The sequence below is a fragment of the Oryx dammah genome, unplaced genomic scaffold (assembly GCF_014754425.2).
Source record: "Oryx dammah isolate SB20612 unplaced genomic scaffold, SCBI_Odam_1.1 HiC_scaffold_29, whole genome shotgun sequence".
Taxonomy (NCBI): Eukaryota; Metazoa; Chordata; class Mammalia; order Artiodactyla; family Bovidae; genus Oryx; species Oryx dammah.
The window spans coordinates 60,732,609-60,754,438 of record NW_024070213.1 but is presented as its reverse complement, the minus strand read 5'-3'; the positions used below and the strand labels follow the sequence as shown (position 1 = coordinate 60,754,438).

The 21,830-nt window shown below is 43.0% G+C and overlaps 1 protein-coding gene across 9 annotated transcripts in view; it reads right to left on the bottom strand.

Annotated features, from left to right (window-relative positions):
- Window positions 1–21,830, bottom strand: part of RBMS2 (RNA binding motif single stranded interacting protein 2) — a 62,736-nt gene that overhangs the window by 606 nt on the left and 40,300 nt on the right. For 2 of the 9 annotated variants that reach the window (XR_005719668.1, XR_005719667.1), the window contains 12 exons: window positions 21,424–21,515; window positions 19,767–19,924; window positions 13,008–13,087; window positions 12,767–12,876; window positions 12,272–12,318; window positions 12,020–12,113; window positions 7,721–7,811; window positions 7,038–7,115; window positions 6,595–6,705; window positions 5,903–5,983; window positions 5,208–5,293; window positions 4,685–5,101 (listed from right to left, as the gene is read on the bottom strand). Coding sequence is in view for 5 of the 9 variants with exons in the window: in XM_040232978.1 (XP_040088912.1) it covers window positions 5,213–5,293; window positions 5,903–5,983; window positions 6,595–6,705; window positions 7,038–7,115; window positions 12,020–12,113; window positions 12,272–12,318; window positions 12,767–12,876; window positions 13,008–13,087; window positions 19,767–19,924; window positions 21,424–21,515 (932 nt within the window). In the remaining 4 variants the exon portion in view is untranslated. Of the gene's footprint in view, window positions 1–67; window positions 1,073–4,684; window positions 5,102–5,207; window positions 5,294–5,902; window positions 5,984–6,594; window positions 6,706–7,037; window positions 7,116–7,720; window positions 7,812–12,019; window positions 12,114–12,271; window positions 12,319–12,766; window positions 12,877–13,007; window positions 13,088–19,766; window positions 19,925–21,423; window positions 21,516–21,830 lie in introns of those variants that run through there. The other 7 variants (XM_040232975.1, XM_040232974.1, XR_005719669.1 and 4 more) reach the window with 6 other exon arrangements.

The following is a 21,830-nucleotide window of genomic DNA, read 5'->3' as shown; positions in this document are numbered from 1 at the left end:
TGTTCCTGATGCAGGAAAAGTATGTGTTCATCACCAGCTTCCCACCCATGGATAAGACACCACGAGGTAGACGTTTGTGTTTTATTTCACAAGTTGAAATAAGAGAAAGTTCTACCAAATTATAGGGAAGAAACATGAAAATACCAAGGGTCAGAAAAATCAGAATGGGTAGCACTGGCACAAACATGACAAGAGTGTAAAATTAGAAACCTCTGGATAAAGAAAAACTGTACAAAATGTGTTTTGAGGATAATTAAACTTATTTCCTGTCCAAGGTGGTAAGTGCATGCAGGAGTGCACTCGCCACCCCTGTATGTGTTGGGGGATGCAGATCCCAGTACATGTTGTGAGACTTTTTACAAGCTGGGAAAGCTTATCACACTGAAGGCTAGAAGTTTTGTTTTGGTGACCCTCTAACTGGAATAGGAGGAGAAGGAATACCTCTGTTTTCAGCCCTATAAAAACCTCAGATGGCCGCTTTTGTACATGCTTACCTTCTCAGCCAGTGGCAGCCACTGGCAAACTTAATCAAGTTATAAGCTCTGCTCCAATGCTGGTGTTCCTGGGGGTGGCTCCCAATCATTACCTAATATCCTAAGCAGTCATCATTTGGCCTACCACAGCAATATCTAACTGAAGAGTTCACACTATACTAGGGTGATAAATGAGGTAAAAATCTCAAAGACATTCGAGAAATAGAAATAACGAATTCTTGCATTTGATCGTGAGCCCTTTCTAGCCCCCCATTTTCTAAACCTCGTGAAGGGAAGGACAGTAAAGGAAGGAAACACGTGTAAACCAGGTGCTTGTGCCCGTGTTGAATTGTGGAACTGTGAGGTAGATCTGTAACAAGGACAAGGAAGTTGTGGGCTATACCCAGGAGAGCAGAGGTTCGTTTGAAATGGAAGTGGACAGGCCAAGGAGAAGCAGCAGTGGTAGAGTGAGAGGGCACCTACCTCTCTGATTACTAGTCTCGTGGGGAGCACCTCTAGGGAGGTGCCGCAGAACTCAGCAAAGAGGAGAAGGGCGATAGAGCTCACAGGCCTGGCTCAGCTGTTGAAGGAAGACCCTCCTACAAAAGGAAAGGGTAAAAGCTGAGTGAAGGCGAGATCTGCTAATGCCTGGAAGGAGTTAAAAGCAGGTAGCACAGAAATGGCATAGTTTAGGAGGGAGTCAGGCTGGGGTTAATGTGGCAAGGCACAAGGTTAGACCTAGCCCTTACAGACTGGCTGTCATACCACCCTCTTTGAAGTTGGTCTATCAGAGCCTGGGGACAAGTTTAGACCTGATCTCGGACCCAAGTTTACTGCCCTAGGCCAAGAAGGTCGAGGTAACCTGCTAATAAGTGCAATGCTGCTGCTCTCCCAGAAGGGGGGGCACGTGCACCAAAGAACTTTTTTTTTTTTTTTAGATGTTTACACTCCATTCCAGCAAGCCCTCTCACTGCACCTTTGTGGAGCAAAAGAACAACCCACAAGTAGGCGCCCCAAACGGCATACACTGAAGCAGCAGGGGATAAGCAATGCAAGCACCAAGGGGCTAAATGAACTCACTGATCAGTAAGTCAGGAAAAGAAGAATGGAACTGGGCTGAGGTGGCCTGATCCTGGGAGGGTCAGTAAAGCAACAAAGTCTAGTCCTCACACTCAGTGCAGGTAATGTCCCCCTACTACCCCATCTATTCCTGACAAGGGGTATTTATTTACTGTTCAGAGCCACTAGGCTTCCTAGTCCTAGACAGCTCTTCCAATCCTTTGGTTAAAAATACTCTAAAAATCACATCTCTCCCCACCGTCATTTCTACATCTTCCCTAACCTCGACCCACACCCTCCTCCAAAAAGCCTTGGGTCTGAGTATCTAGAGTGAGACAGGAGCAGTAATAATATTGGCATGAGGTGGGATAGGCAGGCACTAAGCCTAATAAATGATTATATCATCTGAGAAAGTGATTCTAGTATGTTCTATTTGACTGAAAAGAGAAAAATACAAAGTAGTAAAATATTTTAAGAATGTTACGAGCACTGCAATGATCAAGGGTGAGATGTGAAGTACAGGTGGAGCATGACCTGGACTTCATGAAGACAGGACTCAGAAAACACGAGCATAGCTTAACGAGCCCAGCCCAAGGCTATGAGCCTGCAGACGCCCCTACAATCCCTCAGCAGCACCACTGCCACCAAGGGGCCATTTTGAGAGAAAAACTGGCCCTCATTCCTTCTCTCCTTTTTCCACTCACCCATGTTATGAACTATCAGAAAAGAACAATTAGGGGGAAAGTATCATGAGTGTAACCCAAAAGGGTCTAAACAAAATTCCACGATGCCATTAACCACTACAAAAATAACTTCAGGCTCTCACTCCCTCAGTTCCCATGCCCAAACCTGCCCAAACCAGAAATGTTCATTAATAAAATCCATTAAGCAGATTCACATGAGGAAAACGGACAAAAGGTAACTTCATAATTTTAAAACAAAACAATGCAAAATAAGAGCCATTTAAATACAGAGAAAGTAGAACCAAGAATTCTGAGAGGCAGAGAAGGGGCAGCACTAATGTCAACAGCTTCTGCACATGAAAGGCCCTCCTTTCACTAAACCTCCTAGCAAAGCAAGGTTCCCCCAAACTGCTATTAATTAACTCAACTAGACTCTTCTCATTTTCTTCAAGGCCCCTGAAGAGACCTATGGTGTACTTTTGTGACTAAGGACTAGAGACTCAGAAACAAGCGCTACCTGCCCAGGCAAACCCTCTCAGAAGGTTACTGGGGCTGTTTTACATCAGATAAACCCTTCCTGAGGTTGGAAGTACCCATGAAAAAACTGTGGCAATTTCGTCTTTTGTATTTTCCATCTTACCTATTATCCCCTACTTGCTGTCTGCTGCCTCTACTTCCTCACCCTCAGGATGCACAAGAGGACTCGGGGTGGGGACCATCAGGACTCTCAACTCTGGGATGGGCAAAAGGGAAGGGCGAGCTGGACCCAAGCTCTGTACAACTGACATCACAGCTTCTTCCCGCCCTGGAGCATCTCCTTCCTCTCCCTACAGCCAGCCTACTGAACACCTGTTTCCCCATTCTCCATCATCGGGCTTTCTGTCTGTCTCAGAGACAGACACCTGACCTGGAAGTGAAGGGGAGCAGCACTCTCCTTTCAGTGTAGAAGGGAGTGACTGGGAAGAGAAGGTGCAGGACCGACCTTCCTGGACGATGGGCAAAGGCTTCCTCCGATCTGTCTCCAGGTGCGTAGCCAGGTCTTGCAGAAGGAGGCGGGGTTGAAGAGCAAAACAGCTGTGAAGGACTCCTGACCTTGGGAATACTGAGATAGGATTTGTTGCTCTTTTCTCTCCTAGCTCCCTGCTGTCCTTTTCCAGGAAAATTATTTTTGACATCGTGGTTCCCTGGGAAAGGGGACCAAATGCTCTGGACAGTTAGAAAGAACTTTGTCCTTTCCCACCCCTGCATAGCACACACAAACACAGAGAACAGCCGCCGCCTCGATCCCTCTCAATGTGTGTGTGCACATGGCCTGAACCTTTCAAGGGCAGCCCTTGCTGTATACATCGAGGTGCCAAAGGTCAAAGCCTGGGGAAAATTCAAGAACCTCAGTTCTCTCTCAACTAGTTGCCCGGAGCATCTCTGGGCACTGTGTGTCCAGGGCTGGGAATTTGCCAAGTCCTCTGGTACACAGGCAGGCTTCACACTGTCTTCATCAAGGTTCCCTAACCGTGGCACTACTGACATTTTGAGTCAGAGAATTCTTTGGTTGGGGGAGCCAGGTCTCTCCTGTGCACTACAGGATGTTCAGCAGCATCCCTAGTCTTCAGCCACTAGATGGCAGCAGCACACAGCCTCACGCCCAGACGTGACCATCAAAAAATGTCAAGGCCTCTAGGGGACAAAACCACCTCTCTGAGAATCACTGGTCTAAAGGTGAAGCCGCTGGTGGTCCACGGTGGGGAAGGAACCTGAGTGGATTCAGCAAGGTCACAAATGCAAAGGCTCTGAGCATGGCAACGACATGCTACAGGAAAGAGAGGGGCCAGGAGACCCAGGGCAGAAAAGGTCCTCCTTGAAGCAAAAAGCAGGCATTCCTGAAAAGCTGTAGCTGGAGAAGACATTTTCTCAGAAGGTGTGGTGCTGGCCTCGGCAGTGAGAAGAATTAGAAGTCAGTAGGTCTGTTTCTCTGGAACTTGCCAGGGAAAACCTAGTCTTCATCCCAATTTGGATCAAAGATGGCTACCAAAGGCTGTGGAACTGTCTCCTTAGCCGAGGTCAAGGCTCTGCTTCCGGAAGGGCAGAGGGAGGAAAAGCCGCTTCCACTGCCTGCTTAGTCTCCCTGTTCCTTGCCCCGCCCCTCCAAATTCCATAGGAAATTTCATTCAAAAAAGAAATCACAAAATTAAAAGCTGTAAAGAGGTTAAAGTAAGCAGGTTCTGCTGTATGGAAAAGAGAAAAAGAACAATCTGGATGAGGAAAAGAAGGCATAAAATGTACATGAAGAAGAGGTGGGATGCGTGATCTAAGAGCTTTATAAAACAAAACGTTGAAAGTCTGTGTGTTCTGACACACACCTCCCCACAAAAAAAAAGTCCATTGCTAAACTCAGCAAGAAGGGCCCACGAAGGACTCCATCAGTGTTCTAGCACCACATCTTTTTTTTTAAGAAATAATTTTTTTTTATAAAAAAAAAAAAAAAAGCCTTCCCAAATAAGTCCAACACATCAAAAATGGTTTTTCACAAAGATGAGAAGTTCCAGGCACCATGTCTCTTTGGGGTAGGATAAGAGTATATTGCAGTTAAAAGCAAAACAGCAAACTTTCTTCACAAAAGAAAAGAAGTTTTGTTGATGTCCTTGACTGCAGCACACACAAAAGGTGACAGCCACCACCCCCCCAGGCTCCACCAGGAGTGGAGGAAGAGCAGAAGGCAGGGGTGCAGAGATTTCTTTTTCCAGGCCCAGGCCTGTGAAAACCGATGACCAAGTGTTAGTCCTCAGCTGGGCCCACAGAAGGGCTGTATTCCTGGTCAGCCCTCTGGAGTCTGGAGCATCAGCATCTCCAAGAATTCTTTTATATTCAACAAAGACGGGGAGGGAAACCCTAAAAGAGGCATAAGCCAGAGAGGGTGGGGAGGGGGAGCGACAAGCATGAGAACCAGTCTGATTTCAGGCTGTTAAGCCCACCCCGCCCTCAGTGTGTTTCTTACCATTGTTACTTGTTGAACTGGAAAGAGTAGACGCCATGGTCTGAGGGTGCATCCACCGGCACTTGATTTTGCTGGTTGCCACTCTCCTGTACCACAGGCAAGGCAGGCGAGTCAGCTTGCACATCCTTCCCTCACCTCCCACTGAAGCAGCCTCACTAAGCTGAGTGCCCTCCCCGACCTACCCACTGCCATGCACTCACACAGCATCACTTCCCCAATTTTAGAGCAACCTATCCTCACCCTGGGCTTCCCTGGTGGCTCAGAGGTTAAAGCGTCTGCCTGCAATGCGTGAGACCCCCGTTTGATCCCTGGTTAGGGAAGATCCCCTGGAGAAGGAAATGGCAAGCCACTCCAGTATTCTTGCCTGGAGAATCCCATGGAGGAAGGAGCCTGGTAGGCTACAGTCCATGGGGTTGCAAAGAGTCGGACATGACTGAGCTACTTCACATCCTCATCCCAGGGCACACTGGTCAACACAAGCCAGCACCCTGGGATTAACTGCTGTCTGGCTAAACGAGAGGAAGGGCCTCAATCAAAGGCACTGACTAAGTCTCTCCTTCCTATATTCTTCACACACCCACCAGCTATTTATGAAGATAGAATTGGCATCACTGAGCGAGGAAGATTTTGATCAGTGGAAGACCTGCCTCTGTTCATTTTCCAGTCTTCAACCCCAAGAGACTGTAAGTTCTTACCTCAACTGAAACCCTGGAAGAAGGCACTGGGGTGTACTGGGAGATGTAAGCCCCTTGCATAGCTGCAGCTGTTGGCACATACTGGAATGAGATGCATGGACAGGCTCAGAGCAGTGGTTCTTGGCTACAATTACAACACCTGGGAGCTTTAAAAACTGCAAGTGCCTGAGTTCCCTCTCCAGAGGCTCTAATGTAATTGTGCTTTTTAAAAGCACTTCCGATGACTGAAGTACACTGGCTTACAGAGACTTCTACCTACATGACTGCTTTTCCTCCTCTTTCCCATCTGCTGCTTTTTCTCAACACACTGCCCTCTCTGCTTTAAGCACTCCTCCACAAACCAGAATGCACCTGAGCTTCGAGAAACCTAACAGGCTTCACCCATTCTTCCTATTACTATTCTGATAAGGCTTTCAAGAAATGTGCGTGAACCCCTACTAGATAATACGCAGACAGAAGCACTGATCCTTTAGTTACATGAAGAGAAATCAGTTAAAATGAATGAGTTTCAGAGTAGAAGGCTGTATTCCTTGCTCACAGACTGACACTTTTTCAGTTCATCTCCTTTTCTGAGTGTGTCCTCAATGACAGTGAAGTCATTCCCATCTTTATCCAAGAGTATTTAAACCTAAGAGTCTTACACAGGTGTTCCTTGTGTGGCAGGAGTTTATAAGAGGAATATCCTGCTTTACCGTGCCCGTGCTGCTGAGAGAGAGGTGGCCCAACTGCTGGGTAAGAGGTCCCACCATGGAGGCAGGCTGGAGAGAAATGGGATGGTCCATTCCTGGTGTCAGAACTGAACCCTAGAAGTAGCAACAAAGGGCAAAGTTAGTTGGCAGCATCCTGTGAGGCTGCAGGAAGCAGTGGTTCATGGCTACCAGAAGCACTGCTGACAGACATTTAAAAATCCCGGGAAATGACAGGCAAGCAACCACCTGGCCCTGCAGCAGGAACATGCACTCTGCCTACCAGTCTGGAGGCATCCTTGTCTAAGAATAGTAAACTCAGAATGTAAGGTCAGACACCTGGTCACACAGAAGACTGAGCCAGGACTCACACCTCCTTTCATCACATCCCACTGTTTTCTTTTACATCAAATTGCCGCTTTGGCTTTTGCCCACTTCTGAACACTCACTGAAGGCTGCATGAGGTATGACTGGTGGTGCATCCAAGACGGGTTAGGCACTTGTAGAGGAGATGTCTGAGTTACTCTCTAATGCAAGCAAAAATAAACAAAAATGTTAACTTCCTGGAGACTATTATTTCACCCCATGATCTGATAATTTTCAGCAAAACACAAGTAAGTTTTGGAGTGTGGGGCTTCCCTAGTGGCTCAGTTGGTAAAGAATCTGCCTGCAATGCAGGAGACCTGGTTTGATCCCTGAGTGGGAAAAATCCCCTGGAGAAAGGAATGGCTACCCACTCCAGTGTTCTTGCCGAGAGAATTCTATGGACAGAGGAGCCTGACAGGCTACAGTCCATGGGGCCATAAAGAGTCAGACATGACTGAGTGACTAGCAATTTCAATTTCAGTGCCCCCTTAGAAAATAGAAATATTTAAGAATATTTTAAAAAACAACTCTTACCAAATTCTAACCCAATTTTAAAATGGGCTAAGAATCTGAGTAGATACTTCTCTAAGAAGATACACAAATGGCCAACAAGCACATTCAACAGGCTCAACACCATTAGTCACTGCCGCGCTGTGCTCAGTCACTCAGCTGTGTCAGCTCTTTGCGACCCCATGGACTGTAGCCCACCATGCTCTTCTGTCCCTGGGATTCTCCAGGCAAGAATACCGGAGTGGATTGCCATTACCTCCTCCAAGGGATCTTCCTGACTCAGGAATTGAACCCGCATCTCTTGCACTGTAGGCAAATTCTTTACCGCTGATCCACCAGGGAAGTCCCTAGTCACCAGGGAGATATAAATCAAAGTCACAATGAGATACCACTTCATATCCACTTAGATGGCTACAATTTTAAGAGGAACGAATAACAAATGTTATACACTGCAGGTGAGGATGTAAAATGGTACAGTGACCTTGGAAAACTGTTTGGCAGTTCCTCAAAAAGTTAAACATAGAGTTAATAGGTACTTAGCAATTGTATATACCCTAGAGAAATGAAAACATATGTCCACACAAAAATTGTGCACAGAAGTTCATAGCAGTATTACCCAATAATACTATGAATATTATTATTCATAATGGCCAAAAGGTAGAAACAGCTCACATGACCATCAGCTGATAAACTGACAACAAAATGGGGCGTGTCCATACAATGGAATATGATTCAGTCATGAAAAAGGATTAAGTACCGACACACGCTACACATGAATAAACTCTGAAAATATGCTAAGTGAAAGAAGCCCAGACACAAAAGGCATTTACTATATGCTTCCACTTTGACAGTATGTCCAGAAGAGGCACATCCATAGATACAGAAAGTGTATCAGTAGCTGCCAGGGGCAAAGGTGAAGGAAGAATGTGGAATGGCTGCTAATGGGCACAGAGTTTCTTTCCGAGGTAATGAAAACATTCTGGAATTAGATAACAGTGATGGTTGCATAATCCTATAAATATACACCACTGACTAGCATACTCTAAGAAAGCAGACTTTTTTAGTCTGTAATTTATATCTCAATTTTAAAAGAAAAAAGGCAATGAGAAACTAGAAATGCATCTTGATAAACAAGTAGGTCTATTCCACAAATGTAGGGATTGTTCAAAATCAGAAACTCTACAAATGTAAGTCAAAATTGAAGGAAAAAGTCAGTGTAATATTAGATGCTGAAAAGACATTTTATAAAATCCAACAGCCATTTACTTAAAAAAAAAATTCAGGAAGTAGGGAATTCTCTGGGGGTCCAATGTCTATGGCTCAGAGCTTTCACTGCCATGGCCTGGGTTCAACCCCTGGTTGGGGAACCAAGATTCTGAGAGCCGAGAGTTACAACCAAAAAATAAATTTCAAAAAATATCACAAAGTAAAACAGAGACTAAAAAGAAACTACTTAAGGCTATTTACCAAAAACTTAGCTGCAAGCATTAACCCACATTAAAAACACTGCAATTAGGGTAACCTATTAGGTAGTGGAGTCAAATAAATACAACTGGGATACAACTGGCATAAAATTGAAATGAAAAAAGAGCTATTATTTTGCATCAGTGATATAACTGTATACCTAGAAAACCTAAGAGATTTTAAGTTAAAAAATTACTAATAGTAATAAGAGAATTTGCTAAGTGAGCTGTGAGCTGTATACAAAATAGATGAACATAAATCAATAACCTCTCTTTGGTGTATCAATAAGCACCTAAAGATGATAATAAAAATATAGACCTACATAAACAAAATTAAAATCCTACTGAAGGACATAACAAAGATTTGAGAACATGAAAAGAAATACATCTTAGGTGAAAAGACTGTACCTTTTAAGTAGTCAATTCTCTTAAACAAATATATAGGGATAATGTAATTTCAATTAAAGCCCTCCCTCAGATTTTTAAAAATTAGATAAAATGATCATAAACTTATACAGAATAACAGATGCCCCCTCCCCCAAAAAAACCCAAAGAAAAGTATGAAAAAGAGAGTGGAGAAGGTTTTATCTTATTAAATATTAGAACATACTATGAAAGCCACTGTAATCAAATTAACATATTACTGAAATAGGAACAGATATAATGATCACTGCTGCTGCTGCTGCTGCTAAGTCACTTCAGTCGTGTCCGACTCTGTGTGACCCCATAGAAGGCAGCCCAACAGGCTCCTCTGTCCCTGGGATTCTCCAGGCAAGAATACTGGAGTGGGTTGCCATGCCATCCTCCAGGGGATCTTCCCAACCCATGGATCAAACCCAGGACTCTGGCATTCCAGGCAGGTTTTTTACTGGCTGAGCCACCAGGGAAGCCCGGGAAAAGGATGGATTATTTAATAATTTGGTGCTAGGACAACTGGTGAATACTTTGAAGGGAATACAACAGGACCCCTATCTTATGTCATATACAAACATAAATTCCTGGTAACTATACATTTAAATGTAAAACAAAGAAATAAATCTTGGGGACCACATGAACAATATACAGACTGGGAAGACCTTCTGAATTAGGACAAGAAATTAGAAAGCTATGAGTAAAAAGAAAAAAGCAGACATATTTAACTATATACAAATGTTAAACTTTTGTATATAGCAAAAACTATTGATTCCCAAAGTATGATCTCTGGACCAGCAGCAGAAGCAATACCTGGGAACTTGTTAGAAATACAAATTCTTGCCTCTCACCCTAGACTTGCTGAATCAGAAATTCTAAGTGTGGTGCCCAGTACGTTTAATAAGCTCTCTGACCTAGGTTTAATGACATCAACAACTCGATGGACAGAAGTTTGAGCAAGTTCCGGGAGTTGGTGATGGAGAGGGAAGCCTGGCGTGCTGCAGTCTATGGGGTCACAAAGAGTCGGACATGACTGAGTGACTGAACTGAATAAGCTCCCCAACTGATTCTGATGCACAACTGAAGTTTGAGGACCAAAGTCAGTGGGGAAAAAAAATTTTGGAAAAAAACTTGTAACAAAGATAACATTCAGAAGACTAGCACTTATAATAGCTGTTTTTTTTTTTCTTGGCCAGGCATGCAGGATCTTAGTTCCCTGCCCAGGGACTGAAACTGTGCCCCTGCATTGGGAACTCAGAGTCTTAACCACAGGAACACCAGGGAAATTCCAATAATATTGACAGTTTGTTGTTTTTTTTAAAAGCATGTGATAAAAAACCATAGCTGAACCTGCTTCCTTGCCCAGAAGCAAGGCAGGAGAGAGTCTGACAAGCATATGTGGGTAACTTAGAAATAAATCCCTCCAGCATTCAGAATATCCCACAGGATGAGCGTGCACTGTGGAGGTTTTTTTTTAAACTTGGCTGTGCCAGGTCTTATTTGTGGTGGAATGCTGCAGCATGCAGGAACTTTACTTGTAGCAAGTGGGATCTCGTTCCCCACCCAGGGATAGAACCTTGGCCCCCTGCACTGGAAGCACAAAGTCTTAGCCACTGGACCAACAGAGATGTCCCAATAATATTGGTGGTTCTTATAAGCTGATGGGAAAAGAACAAATAAATAGGAAAATGGGCCAAGTATATGAAGAGTAATCAGGAAAGAACAAATCAAAATATGACCAAAAAATGCTTAAACTCAGCTTCAGTCAGGGAAGTGCAAATTAAAGCAACACTGTACTTTACACCTACCAAGATAGGAAAAGCTTTATAAGAGCAATGCCACCTCTGGCTGGAGGGAAATAGGTACTCTCATATGTTGCCAGTGGAAATATGAACTGGCAGCTTTTGTGGAAAGAAATCTGTAACATCTATAAAGCCAAAAGTCTGTGTATCATTCAACCTTACCACCTCACCCCTTGGGCTCTAGCCCCCAGAAACAAAAGCACTCATCTGTGAGGACACAGGCAAAAGCATGTTTACAGAGCATCATTTGTACCAGAAAAAACTGAAATCCAAAGAATGCCCTTCATGGGGGTCTAGTGAAAGAATTCTGGTATTTATGCGGCATGAACTATAATGTGACTATTTAAAAAGAAATAATTAGAACAGAGCTGCATAGAACCACCTGGAGGGCTTGTTAAATCTCAGGCTGGGAGGACTCATCCCCCAGAGTTCCTCTGGATCTAGGGTGGAGTCCAAGAATTTGTTTCTAAAAATCCCCAGGTAGGGCTGATCCTGCAGGTACGGGGACCACGCTTGGAGAATCACTGGTTTATGTGGGAAAAGTGTAAAAAAGGCATTTAATGTGGCAAATTTTTATAACATAAACAATGACTTCCAAAACCATATATTTATAGGTATATGAAAATGACAAAAAAAAAAAAAAGGTAGAAACTAGCAGGAAACTAACATGGGTTTGCTTGTGGGAATGGTGGACAGAGAGTACAAAGGGTGCTTCTACAACAGCCTGTATGCATGTAAGGGGATCATGTGTTACACTTTTATGTAAAACTGTTTGCATATAATCTGTGTGAAGGAAACAACGGAAAAAACAGCAAGTTGTTTCCAGCCTAAAACACGATGGCAGGGCAAATCTGAGCCCTTTTCTGGGCATGAACGTACCTGATACGACGTCACAGGAGATGGGAGATACGGGGACAGTGCAGACTGAGCGAGCATCCTGTTGGGGGTGATGTTGAAAGGAGCTGGGTAAAACCTGTAGGAAGGGACCACATCAGTAAGGAGTCACAGGAAACTGCAAGGCAAGGGCCCCCACTGACAGATACAGCCATGAACATCAAGGCAAACCACGCGAGGGCCTGGACACACGGCTGTGGCATTTTCAGGCAGGCTGTTTACATACGACACCCTTACCCATTCTGAAGAGCTGTGGTGGGGTCATAGGTCAAAGCCATGCCACCCTAGAAAGAAAGAACAAAGCGCGCACACTGTGAGCGCTTAGGTGAGAACAGGAGCAGGCCCAGAATTTCAAGGCTGGGGAAGCATTTGGTTCAACTGATTAAAAGCCAAGTCTGGACTAGTCCCCACAGTAACTGTTCCAGGGTTTTCCTGCTTGTGCAGGGTGCACAATCCCATTCACACTGAGGAGTGCGTGAAGCAGCCAGCATTGCTCATTTACATACTGGAGCTCTCAAGCCTACCCCAGGAATCAAGCCATGGAAATTTCCATTCCTTCTTTTTTTTTCCTTGGCATCCCCATTCGGCATGCAGGATCTTAGTTCCCTGGCCAGGGATCGAACCCGCCTTGCCTGCAGTGGAAGCAGAGTCCCAACCACTGAACTGCCATGGAAGTCCCATCCATTCCATTTTAATGTCATTAGTACTCTTATCTCCGAGAGGGCCTCTTACCATGTCTCCATTTCTTGGCCAGCCCCGTCCGTTCTGCACAAATTTTCCTTGGTTCTGTCGTTTCTTTGGACCCCCATCAGCAAATTTGCAAAGCAAGGGATCAGATGGGGCTGCCGAGAGAGAAAGCAGACAGGCAGCTGAGTCCCACCTCACTTAGCCCATTCACTCATGCAAAAAGCCTCCAGAATCTTCACAGAAGTCATAACCTGTGGCCTCTCCGCCTGATTCCCAGATGCCTCACCTGGTACTCCAGGGGGTGTCTTAATATATTTTCCATTAAAGTGGGTGATGATGGCTTCACACTTCTCTGTGGACTCCATCCTAAGGAGCACAAGAGGAGTTAGGGTCTAGCTTCTCCAGGATCTATACCCTCCCTACATTTAAAGAGAAAGCTGTTAAGTTCCCAGCCCCACAAATGCTCCAAAAATTGTCAACTACAGAAACAGAGCTTCCTCCACACAAATTCAAGGCATCTTAGAGAAGAAACCCCAGCTTCTGATGAAGGTTTTCTCAACTGGTTCCTCTAGGGAATCCTGAAAGGAATAATGGGGGTCTGCAAGCCATGAATATTCCAAAGAAGACACTGATGGATGGGTCTAGTATTCAGTATTGTGTCTGGGTTCCTAAATAAGGATACAATAAACAGTGGCTGTTACCATTATTTTTTATTACAAAATTCCTAATGGAAACTTTCCTAGGTTTTTTTTGGCTCTGTTTGCATAATCTTACTTTTCAAACTGACCAGGGATTGAACCCAAGTCACAACAATGAAAGGGCTGAGTCCTAACCACTGCACCACCGGAATTTCCCTGTTCCTTCACTGTGATAAAACTGTACAAGCTAAGAATTTGCCAATATTTATTTTTTTGCTCTAGCTATACTTATAAAGGTCTAATTAGCTACCAATAACTTCCTTAAGATTTCATGAGTTGGGGGAGAGAGGCTTATTAGGAGTGTGAGGTAAGCAGATACAAATTACTATATGTAAAACAGATAAACAGTGTCGTACTGTAGAACACAGGAAACTATGCTCAGTATCCTGTAATAAAGTGAAAGTGAAAGTGAAAGTGAAGTCTTCCGACTCTTTGTGACCCCTGGACTGTAGCCTACCAGGCTCCTCTGTCCACGGGATTTTCCAGGCAATAGTACTGAAGTGGATTGCCATTTCCTTCTCCAGGGGATCTTCCCAACCTAGCGATCAAACCCGGGTCTCCCACACTGTAGACAGACGCTTTACCATCTGAGTCACCAGGGAAGTAATAAACCATAATGGAAAGGAATATGAAAAAGACACACGTGTATATGCAAACATATATATGAAAAACACATAAACCACTTTGCTGCACACCTGAAACTAACACCACATTGTAATCCAACTATACTTCAATTATTTTTTAAATGGGGAAAAAAGATTTCATGAGTCTGTAAGAAGAAAGAGTATTAAGACAGGGTTTATGGTGACAGAACAATGTTAGAAGCTACACAGCTAAAGTGTCTTGTTGGGGAAAGAGAAAATGAGTAAGGAATTCGTGGTGCCTGTTCACCACTCACAGGCTCTGTGAGTTAGAACATGCACGAAAGTCCTCCGGACTCATTCCTCATTTCTGCTTCAAATCTCCATCTACCTTACTGTACAGCGCTCAAATGAGATAAGGTGTATTAATGTGTTCTATAAGTTATATGAAGATCTACATAAGACAAGGTACAGTATTTTCCACCTTTTCCACATTTAAAGTAAGTTAGTCTATTTTCTAGGCCAATAACCACTAATAATCTGAACAATCTCCATGTTGGCAGATACTAGAAAAAGACCTTAGATGGAACTTTCTAGTGAAAACCATGCTGAACATTCTAGAGCAAACAGTGTTTAGTTGGGTTACTCCTGCTCTTGAGTCTTTCAAAAGGGTGACAGGCATGTAGGGCTTTAAAAGAATCACTTTCAGGAATTCAACTTCCTCATAAACTCTTTCCTGAAAGGGATGTGTCTGAGGCAGTTCATCACCACTAGTGATCAAGGCTGAGGCCCCTTTCACAACTACTCTGCTCAGTTTACTCCAGACTCATCCCAAAGCTCAACAGGGAGCACAGAGTACTGAGTTACAAGGTGTTTTTTTAAGTTACATGTTTCCAATTCTTCCTTCCCACAAAGCTAAAGGACTCAACAAGCTGTCAATTGACACATTAAAAAAAGTCAATTTTGATGACAGATCACCCTGATTCTTGGCATATAATTCAGAAGGAACTCAAAGAATTCCTATTTTAGCAAAACTCTTTCCATTCCCATTTACTTATTTAGGTGAAGAAGGTTCCTTACCATGAAAACAAAACACAAATAGAAACTGACATTAAATTTTGTCTTGTTATAGCAATAAACAATATTCACTGATGGCTACATGATTTAATTATAAAAATCTAAAAGAAGCATTTCCAATAAAATTTATTTCATATAAAACAATTTTATATCAACATTTTAATATATTTATGTTGTTTGGGGCAACTGTTAACTATTTATAAAGATAATTTCCTTATGGATTAATGTATAATGATTCAGAGCCACAATAAAAAAATTTACATTTTTGTTGCAGAGAAGTATAGCAGAATGATCCATACAAAGACTTTCAACTATAAACATATTTTAAACTTGGAAGAATCAATATAGTGAAAATGAGGATACTACCCAAAGCAATCTACAGATTCAATGCAATCCCTATCAAGCTTCCAGCGGTATTTTTCACAGAGCTAGAACAAATAATTTCACAATTTGTATGGAAATACAAAAAACCTCAAATAGCCAAAGCATTTACCTTGAGAAAGAAGAATGGAACTGGAAGAATCAACCTGCCTGACTTCAGGCTCTATTACAAAGCCACAGTCATCAAGACAGTATGGTACTGGCACAAAGACAGAAATATAGATCAATGGAACAAAACAGAAAGCCCAGAGATAAATCCACACACCTATGGACACCTTATCTTCGACAAAGAAGGCAAGAATATACAATGGATTAAAGACAATCTCTTTAACAAGTGGTGCTGGGAAAACTGGTCAACCACTTGTAAAAGAATGAAACTAGAACACTTTCTAACATCATAAACAGAAATAAACTCAAAGTGGATTAAAGATCTAAATGTAAGACCAGAAACTATAAAACTCCTAGAGGAGAACATAGGCAAAACACTCTCCGACATAAATCACAGCAGGATCCTCTATGACCCACCTCCCAGAATATTGGAAATAAAAGCAAAAATAAACAAATGGGATCTAATTAAAATTAAAAGCTTCTGCACAACAAAGGAAACTATAAGCAACGTGAAAAGACAACCTTCAGAATGGGAGAAAATAATAGCAAATGAAGCAACTGACAAACAACTAATCTCAAAAATATACAAGCAATTCCTGCAGTTCAATTCCAGAAAAATAAACGAGCCAAACAAAAAATGGGCCAAAGAACTAAACAGACATTTCTCCAAAGAAGACATACAGATGGCTAACAAACAAATGAAAAGATGCTCAGCATCACTCATTATCAGAGAAATGCAAATCAAAACCACAATGAGGTGCCATTTCACACCAGTCAGAATGGCTGTGATCCAAAAGTCTACAAGCAATAAATGCTGGAGAGGGTGTGGAGAAAAGGGATCCCTCTTACACTGTTGGTGGGAATGCAAACTAGTACAGCCACCATGAAGAACAGTGTGGAGATTCCTTAAAAAAATGGAAACAGAACTGCCTTATGACCCAGCAATCCCACTGCTGGGCATACACACCGAGGAAACCAGAATTGAAAGAGACACGTGTACCCCAATGTTCATCGCAGCACTGTATATAATAGCCAGGACATGGAAGCAACCTAGGTGTCCATCAGCTGATGAATGGATAAGAAAGCTGTGGTACATATACACAATGGAGTATTACTCAGCCATTAAAAAGAATACATTTGAATCAGTTCTAATGAGGTGGATGAAACTGGAGCCGATTATACAGAGTGAAGTAAGCCAGAAAGAAAAACACCAATACAGTATACTAACACATATACATGGAATTTAGAAAGATGGTAACTATAACTCTGTATGTGAGACAGCAAAAGAGACACAGATGTATAGAACAGTCTTTTGAACTCTGTGGGAGAGGGAGAGGGTGAGATGATTTGGGAGAATGGCATTGAAACATGTATAATATCATATAAGAAACGAATCGCCAGTCTAGGTTCAATGCAAGATACAAGATGCTTGGGGCTGGTGCACTAGGATGACCCAGAGAGATGGTATGGGGAGGAAGATGGGAGGGGGGTTCAGGATTGGGAACATGTGTACATCCGTGGCAGATTCATGTTGATGTATGGCAAAACCAATACAGTATTGTAAAGTAAAATAAAAATAAATAAAAATAAAACATCCCGAAACAAAAAATAAAATAAAAAAGATCAAAAAAATTAAAAAATATTTTAAACTAAAATACAATTCTGTAGGGAAATAAGATGGCAATACAAGATCAAGAGAAAAAGGAATACTGTAAAAATTATTTAAGAGTTATGACTTAAAACAAAGAAATGCCCCATGTATTTCTGAAATGATTTTGTGTATTAAATTGCTACATTTAGATTTCATTTGGATATATTTTAAAATAGTATGACAGTTTTATTTAGACTAGCATAGTCTGAATTATTATTAACATTATGTAAATATTATTAACATAATATTTATAATTTGCTGGAAATTATACTTTGCAAGAATCTAAATGTATGAAGAAAATTTGAAGTTATTAATGTAGAGACATACAAGAGATTTCATGGCTTTTCAAGACTTCAAAGCCATAGTTCCTAAACTGGGCTTTGAGGCACCCTGGGTCACTGTGATGAGCTCACAGAGGCACAGCAAGGGATACTTTAACTTTCTGAAGAAAATACAGCAACACTAATTGGCTACTGATCGTAAAGACTACTAACTCTAGAACAGTTCAATATTTCTACAATCTGGTTTTTCAGTAGTTGCTATGACAAAAGCAAGTACCATAAGAAAACTAACGTATAACAGGAAATGAGGGTGTTCTTGTTCAGTATGATTCCAAGGTTTGAGAAATGTGCAGTGTCTAACAGGCCCACATCCACTGAAAGTATAGTTATTTAAGAATGAGATAAAAATATTTTCTCTTTCAATGTATTTTTCAAATAACTACAAAGTTGTTAAAATATTAAATTTTTTTTGAATGTTTAGACCATTTAGTTACTTGATAAATTAAACTGTTAAGTATTTCTTTTGGTCTAGGGCAAAAAAAATTATTGGGACGAAATGGAGCTTCTGCTTTAAGAGAGTATGGGAACAAAAAAGTTTGATTACAAGCTTTAGAAATTCCCCTTTAGTTATACAAGGGGTCACCAGCAGGTGGCGCCATTGAGATTGAGTAGGCTAGGGAAGAGGTCTTATTCCACGTTCCCAAGGTCTGAACGCTGCAGAGTTAAAGCAGTGTTCTTGGACCACAGTAAATATTAAAAAAGAAAAAAGGACTTTCAGATCACTTAGTCCAGGTCTTTTCAAACTTTTTAGAATGGCATCAGAATCTCCTTTCAAGCAAAATCTTGAAATAAATAAAAACCATTTCCTAAGTGGGCTAGGGAAAGCTGAAGCCCTACAACACCAGTGACACTAAGCTCCAAAGAAGGCGCCCTGGAAAATTCTACAGCTCTAGGAAACAACTTAGAAAGATGGTACCGATGATCCTACCTGCAGGGCAGCAGAGATGACACAGAGGCAGATAAGCCTTTTGGACTCAGTGGGAGGGTGGGATGACTTCAGAGTGGCACTGAAACATACGCCTTGCCGTATGAAAACTAGGTGACCAGTGCTGGTCAGATGCATGAAGCAGGGCACCCAAAGCCGGTGCTCTGGGACAACCTGGGGGGACAGGGTGGGGACGGGGGTGGGAGGGGGGCTCAGGATGGGGGGACACATGTATACCTATGGCTGATTCATGCTGATGTACGGCAAAAACCATCACAACACTGTAACTATCCTCCAATTAAAACAAATTAATTTTTTTTTAAAAAAGAAAATCACCCATCTAAACCTCTGCTTCACCGGGTAACCAAGGCTCATAAAGGTCTGATACCACATGGGCAGTTAGTGATAGAGCTGGATGGAGAATTTAAGGCTCTCAACAGATCTGGAAAGGTAGACCAGATCTTCCATCTAATCCTGCCTATCTTGAAGCCACAAGGGCAAGGGCTCTCCTCTACCACCCACTCCTGAGACCTTGGGCAAATCACTTCATGTTGAGAACTTTGGTTTTCTTTTCCATAAAATAGAGAATTAATATTTATTTCAACAACATTATAAGGAACTATACTCCAATTTTTTAAAAATTAAAAAAACTACATAAGTAAAAACTCAAACTGTATAGTTAAAATTGAATTTCATTGCATTTACTATCAATAAAATTTATTTTTTTAATTAAAAAATATTTATTTCATACAGTAAATGAGATAAGACAGACAGAGGTTCGCTCAGTCGTGTCTCTTTGCAACTCCATAGACTGTAGTCTGACAGGCTCTTCTGTCCATGGAATTCTCCAAGCAAGAAAACTGGAATGGGTTGCCATTCCCTTCTCCAGGGGATCGTCTCAACCCAGGGATTGAACCTGGGTCTCCTGCATTGCAGGCAGATTCTTTACCATGAGTCACTAGGAAAGCCCACATGAGGTAATAGGGTGAGAAATACTCAGGAAACTAAAACAGGATACAGAATTATAATCTTTTATTCTGCTTAGTTCTCGATCAAAGGAACAAAGGCTAGAGTAACAGAAAATAGTGGTGAAAGCATAAAGATTTGAGAGCAAACAGTTTTTTTGAGTATTGTGACCTATAATTAAATGAACTTTTGATTTACTGTCAAGAACTTTTGGCCAGTATTTTGGTCCTGGGGGTAGCAGGACACAGACTTTCTGATGACCTTCTATGTGACATTTTTTATTAACATCATCATTTGCCACTCTTGGCATCCCTCACCTGGCAAAGCCAACCCCTCTGCTGGTCCCACTGGTGTCTCGAAGGATTCTAGTGGAGATAACCTGGCCAAAGGGCTTCAGCATCCCCTCCAGTTCTTGCTCATCCATTGACAGTGGGAGGTTTGAGATGTATAAATTCGTGGGGTCCTGCTCTTGTTGCTATGGAAATAAAAGTGAAAAAATGAATTTCATATCTCTTAACCCTCTCCCAACCTCAGCCATTATTCGCAAAATGACATTTCAGAAAAGAGAGTGGAGGAAGGGATGACTGAACAAAGAGAATCTTAGCAACTATTTTAACACCTAGTCCCACTACCATGGGTTCTGCATTATATATTGGGTCTAGGCCTAAAACCACACAGATCTACTATTTCTAGCACTGTACGAGCCTATAAGACAAGTCACGGACGAAGTTTGGGCTGTCGCTTTAAGAACCAGGCAGGGCAGTACTCCTCTCTCCCAGCCGGCAGCTTGTCCCAGAGGCTGGATTCTCCTGGACTGCCTTCGCTTCCAGGGTTGGATTGTTTTGAGTAATCTCCCTCCCCCCTCTTCCGGCCACAGCAGACTCCTCTTAGTAGCAGGAATGTCTGTACACTTCCTGATGGAGGGCACGCTAGAAGAAGAGAGAAGGGAAGTGGGGGGGCTACACCAAGAGCCAGATGTACAGCGCACGGGGTCACCCCAGAAGTTCCAGTCTCACAGGAAGTCTGAAGTCACTTCAAAGTCAGAGGGGTTTTCTCCAGAAAGAAGAGGTGAGAGAGCACCTCCAGGGGGCAGACTCTGTAAAATGGCAACAACTGCCCAGCGCTGCGCGGTGCTGCTAAGAATTTAAGCAGTCACTCTGCCCTAGACAGCGGGTCAGCTGCAACCTTTCTCCCTCTTCGGCCTCTCCTTTCAGGGCTTCCTTTTCCTTCAACCATTACAGGAAAGGATGGCTGGCAGGCCTGTTGCATCAGCCCCTCTCAGGTACTCACAATGACCTTAAAAAGGAAAGAGGGTAACTCCAGCTAAGAGAAGAGGGAAAAGTCTCTAGCTTTCTAGTAGCCTAAATGAAAAGAAAACTTGCAGACAGATAGGAGAAAGGAAGGGACAGTTTCCTTTCTCTCTGTGGTGTCTACCCCCTGACACCCTACATACCACCCACCCCACCCCTGCCTGTTCCTACAGGAACAGTGCTGGGAGGTGGAAAGCATTGTTCTGAACTTTGGAGTTGCACAACTGGCTGCTTCAGAGAATGTTGCAAAAATACCACAAGCTGTTTGGTAGGAAAGTAGGACCAGGGTGGAGGCAGGGAAACAGCTGGAAGAAGGGAAGAAGCCTCTGGACCCTCTTGCCTGCTTGTAATGCTTGATGAGAGGAAGAGAGATGACGGAGCCACCTGCCATGGGTTCTGAGCACCACCTTCCTCTAGCAGCAGAGGCCCTGCTGTGGGTTCTGAGCACCACCTTCCTCTAGCAGCAGAGGCCCTGCTGTGGGTTCTGAGCACCACTTTCCTCTAGCAGCAGAGGCCCTCAGTGGGGCCCTGGTTGAGACTAGATTTAGTCAAAATGCACTACAGGAAGCCCCTGCCCTTCAACCATGTGGCTCTTAAGTCCTCTGGACACCTTGGAGGCTAACTACCACCTCTCAGAGGAACAGACGTGGGGCAGTACCCTTACCTTGGCCATCTGAGCTTGTACACCACTGGCCTTCAGTGCTGTTACCGCTTTCTGTGCTGCTGAAGGGCTGTCAAAGTCCACAAAGCCATAGCCTGGAACAGGGAAACAGAGTCACTGGGAGGCAGGAGATGGAAGGGAGGTAGGAGGCCCTGGCTTTTCAGGAAACAGAGGAAGAGTTACGACCCACATAATAGAAGTGGCAGGGAGGAAGAGAGCTTAAGAGGTTTAAGGTGGTTTTCCATGGGCTCCCCAAATCCTGTGAGATTTGGTCTACTTTATAGCTAAGAATGCCAAGGGCCATGAGGTCTTTGTAGTATCCTTGCATTCCTCCCTCTCCCCTAAGAAAAACCCAAGGTTTCAAGAACTAGGCTCCTCTAGTAACTCACGGCCCCCTTCTATTTCCAGAA